Source organism: Gobius niger (assembly GCF_951799975.1).
Source record: "Gobius niger genome assembly, chromosome: 2".
Lineage (NCBI taxonomy): Eukaryota > Metazoa > Chordata > Actinopteri > Gobiiformes > Gobiidae > Gobius > Gobius niger.
This window is the reverse complement of record NC_136853.1, coordinates 35,904,613-35,925,044: the sequence shown is the minus strand read 5'-3', so window position 1 is coordinate 35,925,044 and position 20,432 is coordinate 35,904,613. Positions and strand designations below refer to the sequence as shown.

Genomic DNA, 20,432 nt, shown 5'->3' with positions numbered 1-20,432 from the left:
TGGCCTAAAGGCTCATGTGAAAGCTACGACCTACAAAACTAATTTAAATGGATCTTTTTCATTGCTTTTTTGTCACTTTGTTGCCACTTTTCTATTACTCTTTTGTGGTATTTCTGTTGCTCACATTTTGGTCACTTTTTCATCACTTTTTCATCACTTATTCGTCACATTTTTGACACTTTTTCATCACTTTTTTGTCACTTTTTCACACTTTTTTGTCACTTTTTTTAGTCACTTTTTCATCACATTTTCATCACTTTTTTGTCACTTTTTCACACTTTTTGGTCACTTTTTCACACTTTTTGGTCACTTTTTTTGGTCACTTTTTCTTCACATTTTCATCACATTTTCATCACTTTTTCATCAGTTTTTTGTCACATTTTTGTCACATTTCTGTCTCATTGTTGGCACTATCATGTCGCTATTAGTTCTTCCAAGCTTATAGATTTGGGTAAAGCCAAACAGGAGAAAATGTGCTTGGTTCAGGTGGGGGTTAAGAGGTTCAATAAGCCACATTGACTGTCTTTTCTGACATGTATTACGGTTACAATTAGATTTGCTATTTATGTTGTGAAATCAAGATGGAAGTCACACATTTTAAACATGATGAGGAGCATTACCATTTGACAGAACTGTTAAACTAACACTAGAGTCACGTGTGTTTCAGAAGACGTTTGTTGAGTGTTTTGCTCTCTTTGTGATTGACTTATTGTGATCATTGAAATTGCTATGTAGCGTTAGCATAACCGCTCGTGCATTCATCTCCCAGGTGATCACTGCGAGCTGGACGCGTCCTCAGACCACTGTGTGCCCGGAGTGTGTAAAAACGGAGGGGAGTGTGTGAACAGACCGGACGGAGGCTTCAGCTGCAAGTGTCCTCATGCAGAGTACCAGACGCCCTATTGTGAGATGACCACACGCAGCTTCCCCGGACAGTCCTTCGTCACCTTCAGAGGGCTGAGGCAACGGTTCCACTTCACCATTTCATTCTGGTGAGTACTGGGGCTCAGGAATGGCACATTAAAAACAGTCATATAACTCACGGATGTAGACGAGTTAGACTTTTTTAATCGCATGCAAAAGTCTTGCTCGTGCTCCTCCAAACTCCAAACGAGGTTCTGTTACTGCCACAGAATGAACGATCGTAAACCTGACGACCGAAAAGCCCCGTGATGATAATTGAGTTTGACCAAGGTTGAGATTAAATGGGACTTGCTGTGGTTAATCAAGACAATATAACAATGCTGATCAACTGTTTGACAAAAAAATGTCAAATCAAGATGTTCTTGCATTAAACCATTGTTATTATGACAGTTTTAGCAAATGACAGTAGCTAGGGCTGGGTATCGTTAAACGATGGAACAAAAAGGTTTAGGCACTACTGGTATCGGAATAATAAAGAAAAGCAGGTACCAAAAAGAAGTTTAAAATCTTTATATTCAAGTTTTGATGCTGTTGGTCATCAGAATAAAAAAAGAAAAAAAGAAAAAAGAAAAGTGAAGCACAAGTTGAAAATGTTTGGAAAAAGTGGAAAATATAAAAAAAAAAAATAAAAAAAAAAATTGGGTACGTTTTGAAAAAAAATGGGGTAAAAAATAATTTCAATTTTGGGACAATTGGGGAAAAAATTAAAAAATTGGGGGAAATGGATTATTATATTTTTTTTTAATTGGTTAAAAATGGGGGAAACTAAGAAAAACTCGCAAAGTGTTTTTTGTGCCCTTTTGTCGTTAAAGTGATAGTCTGGAAGTCTAAATGTTTTACAAATTATACAACATGTGCAAATTTGATTACCTGGTCTTGCATTTTGATGTAAAGTAAGTAGTAATATATAAATGTTATTTTTTGTAAAGTCCCTCCTTCCTGGATCTCAGCAACTAATCAGAGTCTAGTATTCTCCTGCGTTGACCAATGAGACGAGCTTGATCGTCTACTTTTGAAAATCCTGTTCCCGCGCTCCTCGTTTGGCAAACTAAGACGGGCTTTCTGGTTAAACAGGGGAGGAATTTGAATTGTTTACTTTCAAATTTCACTCTTATCTCTCCTCACTTTGCAAACTTACAGACTATCACTTTAAAGGAAGTTTCTTGATTGTTTCACCTCAAACAAATGATGCAAATGTAGAGGAAGTGAAATGGAAGGAAAATTAATAAATTAACATTCATCTGTTTTATGGTTCTATATAGCAAGTCATTTAGCATAGGTATCAAAAAAAGTCTCGTTCAGGTGTCGGTATTGAAAACCAAATATTGTTGAAGTACCGGTATCGCAAAAAAGGCAATGATACAGTAACATGAAGTACATTTTGTCATTGAATTGAACGCTGTTACATCTCATTGCAGCTGCTTCATTGTACATTCCGCTCCTGCTTGATGATTGTTTTTATTGTTTTTGATGCCACCTCCTATTTTCCACCTATTACTGCACTTTGTCATAAAGTTTAGGAGTGACTAGTTGTTTTATCTCAGTGTGCGCACAATATTATCCAGGCCTCAACACACTGGGCAACCTTCAAGTAAAGCTCTCAGTAAAGTTCACAGACAGTCATAAACATTAACCTTTGAAGAATTTTGATTACACATTGACCTCAGATTAATTGTTTACTCAGATCATCCATTCTCTGGTAATGAATGTCCTCCTGAGAGACTCTGAAGCACATGCCTGAGATTCTGACGCAGTAAACTGTGATTAAGATCCGCACAAACAATTGCATTTTGGTTAAACTCTATCACGGAGGCGTGTCCAGACCTGAGCGCACTTTTGCCTTGTCTGCTATGAGCTGCTGCTGTTCCCGATATTCAGTAGTGCTCCATAACATGTTTAAATATTCTAAAAAAGATTATTACCACCACGCCTAACTCCACCTTACCCGTGTTCTCTCACACAATCACAACAAAGGTCCAGACGGAAAACACATAAGTGAGATGAATGTGATTGATGCGGGTATATATTAGCACAGAGTTAGGGTTTGTAATGTAGTAAAAACAGGAAAAGCTTTTGATGAGTCTCCCTTATCGCCGTCCATCCTTGTTTCCTGATTCCCTGCGCTCACCGTCATCTGCACAGTGACTCCTCTGCCCTCCACTCTCACACCAAAACATGCCCGCGCTCTGAGGTATGCGAACTTTGAACAGCGAGCGAAAGGTGCTGCCTCTGCTCAGGTCTGTCGCACTTGTGTTGTGTCTTAGCTCCGATAGTTCTCACATCCTGTCTTTTCTCGCTGTGGAGGTTGTACGTAAGGCCGCCAGACTCTGTGGTTTTGAGGTTATCTTTGAGGTCTTCACACAGTAGTTCAGGCTTTGTTTGGGTTGGACTGGGTACAGGGGAACAGTAACAAAAAAGCTGAGCGGTTTTCTCACAGAATGATTTAAGCATGATTTTCTCAGAGCTTCTGCACCAGCCCTTCAACTCTCTGACCTCTGTCTGGTATGCACTACACTAACAGTACCTGGGTGTTTTTCTTTATTTTGATTAAAAGAGTTCCTACGCCACAATCTGCATGCACGTATCAACTCTATGTTATGCTAACACCAGCTAAAGTTGAGCTAACAGCAGCTAAATGCTAATATTAATTTATTCAATATAAATGCTAATAATCAGGAGCCAGCAGTCTGTTCACGTCACGTTGGTACGATTCAGCTCTTTGACCACAATCATAGGCCGGTCCCAAAACTTATACCTGGTCAGACCGGTTTGGCCCTGGCCTCCGTTGTGGAAAACCTCACCAAACCAGGTTGACCAGGCTGATCCGTGCCTGCATGTGGAACAAGGCCTACAGTGTCCAAAATTGGCCAATGTTCATTTAGTTATTACACTTTAACTACCTGAAGGGATTATGGATAAATTCACACAGAATGTGCCAACTCAGCTGTCAGATTCAAAAAGTAAAAGTGGTGATTCATAATAGCATTATTGTTCTCATTTAACTCCAATTCTTACCTTTTCTTCAGTTTGGCTTTACCCAAATGTAAAAGGTTAAATAAACGCATCAAAGAAGCAAAGTAACAAAAATGTGACCGAAAAAGCAACAAACAGAAAAAAAATAGATAAAAACGTGACAAAAAAGTGACAAAAATGCAACAAAAAAGTGACAAAAAGGCAACAAAAAAGTGAGAAATAAGTGTCAAAAATGTATCAAAAATGTGACAAAAATGTGACAAATACATGCTGGAAAAGCAAGAAATATGCAACAAAAAAATGAAAAATAAAGTGACAAAAATGTGACAAAAAAAGTGACAATAAAGTGACAAAAAAGCAACAAAAAGGTGAAAAGAAAGAGACAAAAACGTGCTAGAAAAGCAACAAAAAAGTGACAAAAAGTGTCAAAAAAGCAACAAAAAGTGACAAGAGACAAAAATGCCCTAGAAAAGCAACAAAAAAGTGACAAGAAGTGAAAAAAAAGTGACAAAAACTGACTATAAAGTGACAAAAAAGTGACAAAAAAGAGACAAAAAAGTGACAAGAAAGAGACAAAAAAGTGACAAAACGTGACAAAAAAGTAACTATGAAGAGACAAAAAACTGACAAAAAAGCGACAAAAAAGTGACAAGAACGAGACAAAAACGTCCTAGAAAAGCAACAAAAAGGTGACAAAAAAGTGACAAGAAAGAGACAAAAACGTGCTGGAAAAGCAACAAAAAAGTGACAAGGAAGCTACAAAAGCACTTCAAAAATGTGACGAAAGCACGGTGAGTTGAGGAGCTTTTACATTTGGGTAAAGCTGAACAGGAGAAAATGTGCTCGGTTCAGGCGGGTTGGTAAGAGGTCAAAGTGTCATCAAACTCAAACTGTGTCTCCGTCTCAAGGTTCGCGACCCGAGAGAGGAACGCACTTCTGCTCTACAACGGCAGATTCAACGAGAAGCACGACTTCATCGCTTTGGAGATCATCGATGAGCAGATTCAACTCACCTTTTCCGGAGGTAAAACCTTTAACCAATTAGCCTTTGTGTGTAGAAACAATAATGACTTCTACGACGTGTCGGGAAACTAAGATACACCTCACCAAAGAAACATCAAAACACATCTCAAAATATTAACATCCAAGTTAGTGCTAAAATAACTATTACCTAACACCTAGAGTAAACACGTGGAAATATCGGTGTTCTCCTTCCACAGTTACAGTCTCTCCTTGTAAACAAATACACCCTCGGTAACTGTAGTAACTGTCGAATTGTTGCTGTTGTTCAAAGACTTTCCCATGATGCCGAGCAGGGAGGATCCTTGGCTTCTTTTGGGATCCCGGCCAAGTTCAAGTCCCTGTGGCCTAGATCAGATCAGGAACAGGACCAGAATATATTGAGCGCATGTATCATCACGAAAAATCAGTGTGACATGCTGTTTGAATGGGGAGGACGCCATGACGCATATGTAGATTCTCTTTGCTAAGAACCAGAGTGGATCACTGATATTATAGTTGTTTGGGTAAACCAGGTACATTTTTGCATGTTATTTCCAAAAAATCATGAATAAATTACAATGGATCAGAATATTAATTATACAAAAAGAGAAAAGAATCCGCACTCTTTAAATTATAGGGTTGACTTGTTTCCACATGTATCACTGTGGCAGGCTCACAATGGGAAACAGGCTGACCTCTTTTGGCCTTGCAGACAAAGAAACACACTTGTCTTGTTAGTGTTACAGAACGTCGCTGGATTCCTGCTGCCCCTGCCTTTAACAAATACACTAAACCCCAAGTCAATCAGAAGTCGTGGTGCTGCTATAAATCACCGCACTGAGAGATGTTGATACTGTGTTGACCTACCTGGATTTACCGATATATGTGATTTATGTGGCAGCTTTTAAAGGGAAGTTTGTTGGACATCAGCTTTGCAAACATGTGAGGTTAGAGATTAATGTACGATATTTTACTTGACTTTAATATATTTCTTTTCTGTTTCGTCTTCAAATGAGAAAGGTACAAAAAAATATACAGTTAAAGGAACAGGCCGCCGTTTTTCCATACTGAGATATGTTATTACCCGAGCTTAGATGAGTTGATGCGTACCTGTCTGGTCTTTACGCGTGCGCTCAGTCATGCAAAAACACCGAACATGTTGTTAGCATTTAGCCTCTCCTCCGCTCCTCTATGGGGACAAATGGGGGTGAAGTTAGAAGCGACCAAGCTCTTCCACATTTCCCCTATTTAACACATTGAGTGCCGCGCTGTTTTGGGGATTGAGCTGTGAGTGCCAACAATCCAGACCATTTTTCATGATATTTGTAGCACCACAGCATATTCTATGTTATATCTATGGACACATGCTATGGCTTGTTTGACAGAAGAGACTTTAAGCTCTCTGTAGGTGAAAAGAGTTTGATTCTATGTGCTAATCTAAGCTAACCAGAACAGAGGCTAGTTTTAATCAAAATCAAACTCTCTCCTTTCTGATTAACTCCTCTCCTCCTCTCTCCTCTCTGGACGGACACTAACGTTTTGGGAAGAGGCAAATGCCAAAATATCTCCTGTTCAAGTAAATTTTCAACGACAACATTGTTGACACTTTTTGAAACACCACGTGTTATCGATCATTTTTTAGCGCGTGTGCATTTAAACAGCCTGGTTTTCGGATTGAAGACTTAACCCAGAAGTTTCTCAGTCGTCCTTGGACCGATTTTGACCATTTTAAAACTCAGAGAAATGTTACAATCTCAACTGTTTCGATCTTTCATGGGAAGCCGCTCTGTCAAACGCTCTAGAGAGTGAGAGAAAAATGTCGGGTTTAAAGCTGTTCGCTAGGGAACACGACGCCCCCTCGGACTAAAAAAAGAAAAGAAACGCAGTAATATATAAAAGACTTTTCGCTTTTTTTGATCGTCATTTATTTCAGTTCTGTTCATCACAGAGCCTCCAAAATCACACATAAGGTGTATGAGAGTGTCTAGTTTCGTAATAAAACAAAACAAATCGCTTAAACATGTTTTTCCGTTTTTGACACTCAACACATGGGAGCGCAAAACAAGAAAAAACAAGAAAAACAAAACTCGTCTAAACTCAGGTAAGAACATATCTCAGTATGGAAAAACGGTGGCCTGTTCCTTTATCGTTTGACTGGTTTTATTTTTACATTTATGGTAAAAATCCAGTCTCCTTGATGCATTTTGTGACAGCACTCTTTGCATTGCTCATACAAACATTGGAACAAGAGAATTGACAAATGCTGTTTTGTCACAATGACGTTTCCCAAATTAAGAAGCATTTTGACGGCCTCATTTTGACCTTTTTTATAATTCCAGGTGAGGACAAGACCACAGTCGCTCCATACATCCCTGGAGGAGTCAGCGACGGACAGTGGCACTCTGTCCAACTTCATTACTACAACAAGGTAAGACACTGTCCCAACAACTGCTGCTTCTACTTATACAAAGTCTTACACCTTATTTGCCAACGCCATAGCACATAATGTCATGAATAAACTAAGCCAAGTGCATTTAGTTTGTATTGAAATATCATTTAGCTGAACTTGCTTGACTTTTGCATTAGCTTACCCATAACTCAAGAGAGGCATGATGTAATGGGGTGAAACGGTCACTCGGCCACGTTCTGCTTTCTATAAGTGTTGTCTGTTGTCTGTAAGAAATGAATGGCTGCCTTCACCGCTAATACGTTGCCACTTGTAGCCCGTTGCGCAACGCTTGCTGGTGAATTTCAATTTGTCACGTCGTTCCCACGGTATTTGTCTTGCACCTCGTCTGAGTGTAATCTCAGAGCAGAGGCACCGATTATTTCACAAGCGGACTCAAATATCCACTTCAGTTGTAATTTTATATCATACCAGCTTATGTTGTTGGCAATTGAGGGTGCCGCCAACTTCCAGAGCCTCCAGACATTACTCCTCGATGTTAACATGTTAGACTGGCTATCGCGACTAAATGTTTTAAAGGCAAGGTTTCATATATTGTACTATATTGTGTGTTTGATCTCCATGCTCCCCCTTACTTTGTCTTTCTGCTTTTTGCTGCTAGTGTACAGTAGCCCCTGTTTGGTAGGAGTTAAAGGGATATTTCAGGATTTTTGACATAGGGGGTCATTTCCTGCAGCTATCCAGTGTTATCAACCCATTGACCTCATTTAGATGAAGTCAAAGCCTTACTAGAAGTCATTAATGAAATAGTTCATAATAAAATTAACATATAAAAGTGGCTTCTGATCCAAATCTTGAAACATTTTTTCAGCTAATTGTGGGTCGGGTTCACTTTCAACGGCCACTAAACATCATCTAATAATTTGTTTATTATTAAGAAACATCGGAAATTATATAAATGCCATGAAATGGACATTCTTATCTTGCCATAGTAGGCACTTGTTTCATCATTCCCTACCATGCGGAAAGAAAAAGCTCTATTTACAAGTCTTCAGAAACAACCACAGTTTATGTGATTTTCTTTGGTGCAACCAGCCTCTAAATTTTAGTTTTGTGCGTTTGCTGCATAGACGCCCATAGGAATTAATGAAACAGCTTCTATGACGCCAATATGGCGGACGTTGTAACTATGGAGATATTCCATAAATACCCGGATTGCCTTCTTCATCAATATCTGATTTGTAGAAAGCTCCTTTGTGAATTCCACGTGTAGTCATGTAGTTATGTAGTTATGTAGTCATGCGGCCGCAGGTAAACAAACTACTGTAGATCCGGTAACCTCGCAGATCACTCCGACAATGCTACGTAACTTACAACCAGGAAGCTGATGCTGCTCAAATATAAGTTCTTTAAAATAAAAAAAAGGTTATGTTTAAAAAATTATTCAAACACAGACATTTATATCGGTGATAGTGCTATAAGTGATTTGCCTTGAGCTTGGGTCAGACTGTTTTTAATGCAGGCTACTAGTTACTATAGACATGCGCTAGCCAAGCACTAGCCTAGCACTAGCCTAGCACCAATAAACTCTTCAAATATAAGGACTGCATGAATTAAAAAAATATATATATATCTTCACAAATCAACAACACTCTGGATAACTTGGAAATGAGGCCCTATGTCAAAAATCCTGAAAAATCCCTTTAAAAGTAATCACACTTCTTTTCCTTTCCTACACTGTGAAAGCAAATATGGCCCTTGTCAACCTTCTTTACTTTTCTTTTGAGTAAAATGTTTAAATGCATTAATGGAATGATAAATGCTTTTTTTTATTTATTTTTTTTACTTGAGTTGTATCATTATGAGTTCGGTTTTCGCTCCTCCTCTCCCTAGTTCATGTATTTGAACACCTCAGCATCCCCGCTCTGACCTAAGACGCCTCGCATCAGATTTCAGACACCTGGTTGTTGTTTTTTTCCCCCTCGTTAACAAGAGGAGCCGTCACAAAGCTTGTCCTCTCATGTTTCACGGCTTGTTCGTCTGTTGCTCGTGCTATTGAGCAGAAAACATACATGCTAGCTTTGACAACGGTGATGAATCATAGCGAGCTAGCACCGTTAGCATGTTAGCTTCAGGGGGTCTATTGTTTTGATCCATGTCCCCATCTTTACACCGTGCACTTCAGACTGGATTTACAATGAGAAACATAATGATTCAAGGCTTGTTAGGCCGTTGAAGGAGACGGATGCCCCAGGCGTTCAGTAACACAGTGACTTTTGTTGTGTTTGTCTGCGCGGTTCTTAAATGTTGTGTTGATGTGCCGCCCATGGAAACGTAAAATTGTTTTGCTTCTTGAGGTTAAGATTTAATGTAACTGTTGTTCAAATCTTTACAGTATTTTAGATATTTTTCAGGCACAGTAACTTGCATGGTTTTCAAAAAAAAAAAAAAGTTTAGTTTAGTTTTGAGTAAGTTCAATCAATTTTTATTATTATTATTATTCAGTCATATTTTAAAATTATTTTCACATATTATTTTTGAGTAAACCAAAAAAAAAAAAAAAAACGTGAACTGAAACTGTTCATTGGGGCCTGTTTGCATATTTTTTTAAAGTCCTGGACAGGAGTTATTTCACTTTTAATCAGTTTTACCTGAAACTAGTTCCCGCTCAATAGGTAGCGTTCACGTGACATCACAACATTCTAAAGAGCCTATAGTTTAACACTGAGGTGGAGGTCAACTGACGGTAACTATGGTAACGGTGGTAACTGACAAAATGCATATTTTTATGTCTTTGTTTTTTGGCTCATATCTCAGTCATTACTGGAGGAATCCACATGAAACAAAAAACGTCACAAAGTTAATTGTCTCCTCTGTCGGCACATATGAGCTAATGTCCAATTATTATCTCTAAAAAATGTCAAAAAGTGGTGAAAATATGCGAAAACATGACCATGATGTTGTCCAATAGAAATGACTTTCAGACAAAAAAATAATATCACAGGTTTGTGAATCCACTCACGATCAAATACTGAAGAGGAAAAACATTTGTCAATTTTCGTTTTAGAGATTTCTTCCAAAAACTGCATTTCTCCCATAGAGTTGCATTGGCCCTGCCCTCCATCTGACATTATGACATCATCACATTCTAAATCGTGAACGCTACCTATTGTTTATCGTTACTATGGAAACAGCTGCAGTGGAGTGATATAGAACGTGATTTAACTGTTATTTTACTTTGAAAAATTGTTTTATTTAACAAATAAATAACACATTAGCAATTTTCAGCAAATTAAAATGACAGTAACAATTCAAGGCACCAGACACTAAAGCACTATAGCATAAAATAAAACAAAACAATAAAACATAAAAATCTAAATAAACTAAACATACCCCTTCACACACACTCACACCAAGCAGTTTCCGACAGAGGTTTTCTTCAAGAAACATTCAGATTGTCAAGTACACTAAGAAGAGATAGTGCAGATTTACATTTCATACAATTTAAAGATATCAGATAGTTTCCTTCAAGTTGTCTGTCAAACACTGTAAAAATAGGCGTGACTTTTTTCCATTTGCAAGAATGAATTAAATATTGTGAAACGCTTAATTATTTGTTCAAAGCATAGTCCATCTGTGAGTCCTTCTGGCTAATCCCCAAAATGATATTGTCCAAAGTAAGAGTGTCCTGTTGTAACTGGATTTTCGAAGAGATCCAGTCCATAAAGTCCTCCCAGAAAACTGTTATTTAACTGTTGCCGGGCGAGGTGTACATTATCACTTTTTGTCGGACACCCTCCAGCCAATCAGAATCGAGTATTCACCCAGACCATGGTATAATCTTTAATTAGTCTTATATTAGATACATAATCCACAATCCCCTCACAATCGGGTGTTTGATTTCTTATGCATATCATTTGATGTTTTTGTGTCTTGCAAATGCAAAATGCAAAGGCTGGCGACATGATCTACCTATGGCACTTTCTCTGTGTTGAAAGATCAGAAGTGGCTCTGACTAAATGCAACATAATCCTATAAAATGCTGGAGGGATGTATGGTAAATGTATCTGGGGTATAAAGGTGATGTTCTCATAATGCAGTAGACGTGTTGACATGTGAATGGAACCTTCAGATGGATCTGTTGTAGATGAAAGTCTGTGAATTCGTCCTTGTCACTGAAACTGCGGTAGATAGACCCGGGGCTAATAGAAGTCCCTCTGCAGATCTGACTGAGGACTGTGATGCTTGTACTAAAGTCCGGTCAGACTGTTATCACTGGGGTATTTTGCATGAATATATTACTTATTGCATAGCTTTTGCTCTTTTGATTAATCAGTATTTGAAACTTTTTATGCACAGGGGTAAGTCTAAGGTTCAGTTCAAGCTTAGTCAAAACTTATGACAAACGTTCTCTTCCCATACCGGCACATGTACAAACTTAGTTACCTTTTGCTGGAATCCCATGGCACTTTTTAAGGACAATTTAATGTGTTAATTGAGTGCAGCCTCTTTGCTTGCTGTGAAGCGGAGTGTTACTTGTTGTTACGGCACACCCTCTACACACTGAGTGATTTATTAGGTCAAATGATGAGGCGGTTGAGGGCGTGCAGGGGCGGAAAGCTGCCTCTTTTCAAACCTGCTCTATTTAAACCAAGCGGGGAGCCTCCAGTCTAAAAAACAAAGGTCAAAGGTGACGGGGCGGCTGGCATGACAACAGCTACAGACCTGCCGTTTTTGCGCTAAGCCGGGGTGGGTTGATGGCTGGGGGTATCAACAGGGGGTAGTTTCTTTTGCTTGGATGCATATGGGACCGTCGTGTTTTGGGGACGACAATAGATCGAGAAGTACGCACATTTTTGGGATTCCACGCTGGTGCTACGTCTCGAAGGCCGTCCTGCCTGTAGAGTTGAATAGGACGTAGACACAGAAGACTTGGCAGCAATTTTAAAACTTGTTAGAGGAAGTGTTGTTTTTGTCTTGTATCCGAAATATACTTGTTTAACCCCAGAATAGGTTTTAATGCCATTTGTGAGAACATGTTCACAAACTAGGAATTTTCTCGGTGCAGATGTGCAACATAAAACATATAACACAGAATTTATTTTAAACTATAAGGCTATAGGGGCATGCATACTAAATATTAAAGTAAATGGCTTGCTCAATTTGTGAGCAAGCCAAAGGCTGCCATCATTGTGCATGGTAGACAGTAAAGTTTTTCTCTTCTCTTCTCTTCTCTTCTCTTCTCTTCTCTTCTCTTCTCTTCTCTTCTCTTCTCTTCTCTTCTCTTCTCTTCTCTTCTCTTCTCTTCTCTTCTCTTCTCTTCTCTTCTCTTCTCTTCTCTTCTCTTCTCTTCTCTTCTCTTCTCTTCTCTTCTCTTCTAATCAATTCATCTACAAGCTTCTTGAAAAAAAAGCATTGCAATATAAACAGTTAAGGGGGAAAACAATTTGGAGAAAAATCTAAGCTTTCTCTAATTATTCAAAAATTACTGTAACAAATGCTGAATTATGAATATAGTTTTATACTACATAAAGATACAAAGACATGGAGAGGAGCAAAGTGGTTCAACAGCCCATAGATACATAAAACAACGGAAATGCTAACATGATGCTACATGTTAGCACCGTGCTAATGCTAGCACTAGCTAGCGCTTGCTATGACTGCCGTTTTTTCGCTTCTACTGAACAATCTGCTGTGAGAATATGGGCCCGATTTAGACTTGACTTTATTTGTTTGTGATAAATAAGTTTATACTTTGCCAGAAAATGGCTAAAAACAGTGAAAAATTCTACTAACCCCCTTGGCGAGGCCACGCCCCCTTCTATGACACAATGCCCTCTGTATCAATAGAGACAAAAACGCACTGGAAAAGCAACAATAGTACAATAGAAAAGGCGACAAAAACGCATGTCGAAAGAGTGACATAAAAACAACAAAAAAGTGCCCATAAAGTGATGAAAAAGCAAAACAAACAAAAAATCAAAAACACAACAAAAAAACTATGCTTCAAAAATGCACTGAACTGGCCTATAGTTTGGTAGGTTGGTGTTTCATTTGAATTGTGCTCTTTTCACAGAACTGTAAATAGCAGCAGTCTTTTATATGAAACCTCATGTTATCCCAATAGACCCAGTGTGTTGTCCTCTACTGCCTGTACTGTAAGATGACAGTTTAGTGTGGCGGGGTATTTAGTTTAGCCCCCTCTTCAACAGCCTATCTATTGCTCTGTTTTGGTTGACTACAGTCCAGAGTCTCAAACAGAGGTGTAAATGACTTCACAGCTCAGCTCAAAGTAAGTTTTAAATCTGTGGAAGCGTATTTTTAGATGTCACTCAGACTTGACCCCAACACTCAAGCTTGTAACTTAGCAATACTATCAGCAACACTTATATGCACAAGTATATATGTAGCATGTAAGCATATGTTGATAATCTGTGTTGATGTAGCCAAAGTGCAATTTTAGCCGTGTCATATTATTTACTTATTTACAATCCTTTCCCGTCTTAAATGTTATTAATACTGTGTGTGGGAAAATAATCTCAAATCATTTTTATGAAACTTGAGCACTACATTATTCATCTAGCAGACATGTCACTCAATTATACTGCTTTTCCTGTCTATGTGTTGTATTAACCTACTTCAAAGAACCTGTTTGTTATTGTCATCATGTTGTGTGTCACGCAGCATATTATATTCCCCCGTCTACTTTCTGTCTGCTTACCTTAATGACATTTTGTGACTCTAAACAAGGATCTCATGCCCTCAAAAGATACCAAAGAAGTATTTAATGGCTGCCTTAGACTGACACGTGCATTATTAAAATGATTAGCGCTGCATGTTGACGCTGTCTCTTGTTACAATAGGTACCCATCTCACAAAGTACTGCCTCTGATTGTTCTCTTTTGCGTTTTGAGAGGTTAAGTGGTATTTTGGCGGTGAGGTGCCAGTGGTCTGTGCATTCCCGTGCAGGGCGTGCAGTGGTTAGAGGAAGAGACTGTGTTATTGTTTGTCCTGAAGCTGATAGCCAGAGACCTCCAACAGTTAAGGTTATCATCCCACCAAAACAAGCTTTTAAATACAAGGAAGTGCTTCATGATAGAAGTCTGCTCTTTTGTTACTAAACTTTTTTTTTTTTTTACATTGTTGGAATATTAGTTAAAGGGACTATAGGGAGTTTAAAAATGTAAAAATGAAGTATTTTCCTTCCCCTACATGTTCCAGCCATGTCCTAATGTGTAGAATGAGCTCAGACCTGTTCACCACAACTGCCTCTAAAATCCTGCACTCTCACTCAAAAAGGTGTCACTTCGGGTCCGAATTGCCGTCATGCACGAGCTTAATATAGAAGGTGCAGTTACACATATGGCCTGAGATGGCAGTAGTGAGTACAAAATGGCCAACTTGCATCCAGCCCCTTTAAGTTTGTTAAAACAGTTTTCCCAATATGAACAAACCTGATGAACATACGTATGTCTCTTACGTTTTTCTGGCAGAAGTTATAGTTATGTTTTTATACTTTTTTATATTTTATCATCACAACTTTGCTATTGATTAATCCTTTGGTATTTTTGTCATTGTAAGCTATGTTAGCGAAAGTAGTATAAGTCTTCCATTTGAAATTTGCACTTTTATTTTTTGACTTTTATTCATTATAAACATTTTTCAAAATTGTTCATCAGTATGCTGTCTCTAATTTAAAGCAGAAGTAACTTGTTTACCTTAATAAATTCTTTTCGTTGTCCCTCTGGGGGTAATGCAAGTGTTAATGGGACGATTGGGGTCTTTCCCCGGTGTCGCTGGCCAGAAAACCATGCTTGCAACTTTCCCTGCTCTGACCCGGAGGCGCCGTACACTCTAATAGAATCACATTGAAGAAGCTAGCAGGCTAATGGGCAAAGCTAGCTGTGGGCTAGCGCCACTTTAGCAGTGTTTACAGCCAAGTTTGACTGAAATAAATGATCTCCTTTGTGTGATTGAATGTACAATATCCCTCTCTCCCTTTGTCTTTTCTGTCAGCATAGTATTAACTCTTACGGACAATTAATAAGTAAAAAAACACAACATGCTATAACACCTGCACTGGCGCTTATGGCCTCTAGGGGCATGAGTTACTAAGTTCTGCTTTAAAAACAGGCAAACATTTTGTTTAGTCACGATGTTCCTAATTTAACAGTTTTTAAGGTGAATATCACATTCTTTTTCTCATATTGCGCAGTCAAACTTGCTGCAATAACTCACCTTTATAGAAATACAAAGAACACACGGGCTCGTAGTATGTTGCCAAATGTAGAGTTCTTTTGTAGAGTTTGTTCATGTGTAGTTGAAAGCGTAGTGTTGTTTTGTGTGAGTTGTGGGTCTCGGTCTAACCCTCTCTCCCTCGGTGTCTGTCCCAGGACGGGGGGAGTCTTGTGGACTCCAGTGGGGCAGTGCGCCTCCCTCTCTTAACGGCCTGGCTGGAGCTCTATCAGAAGGAGGTAACCCATTAGCCCTACCGCCTAGTGGTGTTTTCCTTGTTTCGGGTGTAGTGTGTTTCTGTAGGACTAACTCCGCATGCTTACCTCTCTCACTCAGAGGTAACATGGAAGCACCAGGGGCTGTAGCAGGATCTGTAGTTGGATCTAGATGGGTCTTCTTTTTGGTTCTGGTCCGTTAGAGTGTCTGTGCAGTTTGCATTAGTCTGTAGACCTGCATTCTTTTCACTTTCTTTCTGAATTGTTGGTGAACATTTGATTTGATTCATCCTCACAATGAACTGGTTAATTAACAATAGAAAACCTTTTGTTGTTTGAGAATTTAACATTCACTCAATAATGTGTGTTTTTATTGTTCTATTGATCACTGACGCTTTTGAATTTGATATAATCTAATACACAATGACTTGTAACTTTAAACAAAGATCACGTATTCCCATTGTTGACCATTATTGTGCGACACTTACTGCCATCTTTTTTTATGTCACACCTTCTCTCCACTGCCAAAAAACAAAAACAGATCCAATAACAGAACAAAGTTAATTAATTTTAAGTCCTTGTTTTTATTCTCCGGTTTCCTCCCTTCCAACTGCAAAATCATGCAGTAAACGTTAAGTTCCTTCGTCCATTGTTTGTAGCGTGGATATATAATTAATTTCATTTATTTAAGCTATTTGTGTGAAAATAAACAAAAAGGCATAATTTGTGCTGTATACAATTATTTAGCAAGGCATACCGAAAAGCTCAAAGGAGTGAGCTGAAGAATAAAACTTGTTAACGCTTACCCCTTTCTCACATTAATTCTTTCCTTGACAACCATTGTTTTTGTTATAGACATTGGTTAAAGTACAAATTAAATACACATCTTTACAATGTTAGATAGATGATAGAAAATTTACACAGAGAACGAAGCAGAACATAGTGTTAACTCACAGTTCTTCAACTTCAAGTTATGCAGGAGCTACAACATTTTAAGTCCTCCTCGAGTTCATTCCATAGATCAACCCCGCGGCGAGTGATGAACATGCTTTTTAGGGTAGTACTAATAGTTTGTTTTAGGGATGCACTGATACCACTTTTTCTAAAACTGAAACGAGTACGAGTACTTGGATTTAAGTACTAGCCGATACCTAATACCGATACGAGTACAAGGCATTTTCTTCAACATTCTTACTTTTTTCACAGCAGATTGGTTTGTAATTAGTAAATTTACTCCTTTGCTACACTTTTAAGAGCAGTTATACTAGAATTGTGCTGATGCCAAGCTCTATATAAATCACCCCATTGAAAGACAAGAAAGACAGTTGCTATTATTTGCTTATAGTTGCGATTAATTCTAAATCTCAAAGAACAGAAATGGCAAATGTATGTTGAGGCCATTCTCAATCTTGTCTGTAATATTTAGACAGTCAGGAGCGTTCAAACTGGTTTCATGTACCACTTAAGTTGCTTTTTCAGTTATGTAAGATCTGGCCTAACCACTCGTTTCCTAGTAAGAGTCTCCGCTCATCTGTCAGAGCTCATCTCTTCATCCATTTAACGCTGGCACCCAGACAGTCCTCAGACTTGTAGGTCCTCAGCAGCAAATCTCTGTTTTCTTTGGCAACCTCTCCCTTCAACTTGAATACAGGCGATGTCATTGAAGATTAGTCAGAAATCATCCGTGCAGACGCTAAATAATGCAGACGTATCTTCTTCCATTGACTTCTGTTGACTGTAATTCTGCAAAGTTTTGGTTTGTAAGCCTTTAATGGCTTGTATTAATTGGATGTCAGTGCAAAGATCAGCAACACTTCACAGCCGTGCAGGTGAGGGGTGTTTCCAGAGCACTAAGCTGAAAGGATCTTCAAGAGCGTGAGCGCTGAAATGCATCGTTAATTACATGAACATAGCATCCACAAATCAACATAAACATGAACATTTCCAGGGCTGCTGCAAGACATTTTGGTGCCCTAGGCGAAAATGTTTAACGGTGCCCCCACCCAAAATAAAAACAAAAAACAGGGAGGAGTAGCTCATTCACTCTCGAAACTAATAATATTTATAGAATTACATTACGTGAGTTTAGATATGATAGTTTGGAGCCTCCTGCCCTCAGACCCTGAGTTTTTCTGCTCCGCCCCTGCAGCCACAGCGAACTTCAGTTCAGACGTGTCTTCCCTCTCTGCACCTTCTCCTCTTTTCTTGCTCACTGGCCGCTGCGAACACAGCCACCAGAGAACACGACATGACACTTATTGTTTTGTCAGGATCTGAGCTTAAGCAAATTTGCTATGTTTGTATGAATGGTCGGGTGGGTCGTGTGTGAAGTCTCCTCACGCGGCACATTGGCCGTCGAACTCTTCTTTCTCGTCGTTCTCATTGAATGCGGGCAGTTTTTTGTCAGCTGTGTTCATAAAACTGCAGCACAAATACTGTACAATGTCGCTAAAGCAGTACTAAGTAACTCGTGTCCCGAGAGGCCATGAGCGCCACTGCAGGTGTCGTAGCATGTCGCGATTTTTTACTCATTAAGAATCCGTGAGAGTAAATACTACGCTGATAGAAAAGACAAAGGGAGAGAGGGATATTGTACATTCAATTACACAATGAAGATTATTTTTTTCACTCAAACTTGGCTGTAAATACTGTTAAAGTGGCGCCAGCCAGCAGTTAGCTCTGCCAGTTAGCCTGTTAGCTTCTGATTCCATTAGTGTGTATTGGTGCCCCTGTCCAGCAACAGCGAAGTTGCAATTGTGGTTTTCTGGCCAGAGACACCAGGGGGAGATGAAAACCCCCCAAATATCCCATTAACACTTGTAATACCCCCAAAGGGACTACATAAAGGATTTATTAAGGTAAACAAGTTATTAAGTCACATTGGCCTCAGTGTGGTGCCTCTTGGAGCATGTGGTGCCCGACATGCAGTGCATTATGAGAGTATAGGGAGCAGCAGCACTGGACATTTCCAGCAAAAATGTATCCAATGTATGTAACTAGAAAGATGGTGTTAGAACAGGAGGTTAAGCACGATATTATTAGCAAGTATTTTGAAAAATGGACTAATGCTAACTTTGCAAAGCAGTCATGGCAAAGAGATTACTATTTTTATTATTATGAATGTATAAGGTAAGTGTGTAGTGAAGGTGATTGTATGTAGTGGATTTAATAAGTTACATTTTACACAGAGTACATTTGATAGTTATGATTTAAATTTTGCATTACAGATTTTACAAAGCACAAAGATAAAAGCATTGTAAGTTAACTGCAAATACCAGCTGGGCCTACATGACTAATGCAGCGCTGTGTGGAGTAAAGGATGGTTTGTCCAGAGTTACATTGTCGGAAACTGACGTTGCATCTGATAAATCTGTCACTACTATGGACCGCCTCCTGCAACATGTTCTCTTCATTTACAGCTCTCGTGCTTCCCTACAGCCAGGAAAAGAGTACACTCCACTAATGCACCGAACCAAGCTCGAGCCAAACAATAACTTCATATTACAGAGTGAGATGAAAGGACTGCTGATAGGAAACATCTGTGTACTGTGGCTATATACTTTATCTTATCTGTTTTTCTGTTTGCTTTTCTTATCTCTCCAGCCATCCCTGTTAAAATCTGCTGTTTATTACTGGTAATTACTTTATACTGCCCTGAGTTTACTGACGGGGATAACATGAGGATGAGCTCCTGGGTTGATCAAGGAGCCAAGTTACATTCTTAGCATGGAGATGGGACGTTTCATGTTGCATGCAAATCACCACAGTTACAGTAATATCCTGTCTTCATCCAGATCTTATGTACGGTACATGCAGAGGTGGTCAGTAACAAGTATAAGTAAGTAAATTTACTCTAGTACGGTACTTGAGAATAATAATACATTCCACTTCTCTACATTTCTACAAAAGCTCCAAAGTAACAAAGAAGTTTTGCCCCAGCGTAATCATTTACAGCATTTATTGAACCTCTTACAGAGTACTTTTTGTCCAGTCTGCCTTTACCCAAATCTAAAAGCTTCTTGACCAACGGATCAATACAGCGACAAAAATAAGGATGAAAAAACAAAACAAAAAAGCAACCAAACAGCAACAAGGACACGATTAAAAAGTGATGTTAAAGCGAAAGAAAGAGAAAAAAAGAAAGAAAAAGTGCGACAAAAAAGTGACAAAAAAAGGCAACAATAACGCAGTTAAAAAGGGACAAAAACATGACTAAAAAGCATAAAACAGCAAGGCAAAAGAGCGACGGAGAAAGCAATAAAAAATGACCAAAAAAAAGACAAAAGAGAGGCAAAAACACCACAAAAATGCTTAATTAGTTTTGTAAAAGGATTTTAAAGGATGACTGAACACATTTGTAATGCACCAGCTGTAGTGATCAGATCATTTTGTGCGAGTTGTTAAGTATATTTAGTGTAGATAGGTCCAGTGATCCTTGTGTAATGTTTTCCATTAGTTTATCCATAGATAAAATTGCCTATGTAACATGTACTATGTAAGACAACTAATGCTTCAGGTAGCAGCTTTAAAGAGGGTGATACAAACGGGAACTTAATAAAGTTGAATTGAATTAAAATTGTTGGTCTTAGCTTCCAAATGAGATGTGACTCTGGCCTATAGGCTGTAAGCTCCAGTCGAGAAGCTTTTAGATTTGTGTAAAGCCGAACTGACAATGG

The 20,432-nt window shown here is 38.8% G+C and overlaps 1 protein-coding gene across 1 annotated transcript in view; it reads left to right on the top strand.

The window, feature by feature from the left end:
* The window catches only part of celsr1a (cadherin EGF LAG seven-pass G-type receptor 1a), a 109,446-nt gene that overhangs the window by 47,041 nt on the left and 41,973 nt on the right, over positions 1 to 20,432 (top strand). Inside the window, exons 4-6 of the mRNA XM_079551547.1 lie at positions 770 to 992; positions 4,806 to 4,921; positions 7,239 to 7,327. Of these exons, the coding sequence (XP_079407673.1) occupies positions 770 to 992; positions 4,806 to 4,921; positions 7,239 to 7,327 (428 nt within the window). The remainder of the gene's footprint in view (positions 1 to 769; positions 993 to 4,805; positions 4,922 to 7,238; positions 7,328 to 20,432) is intronic.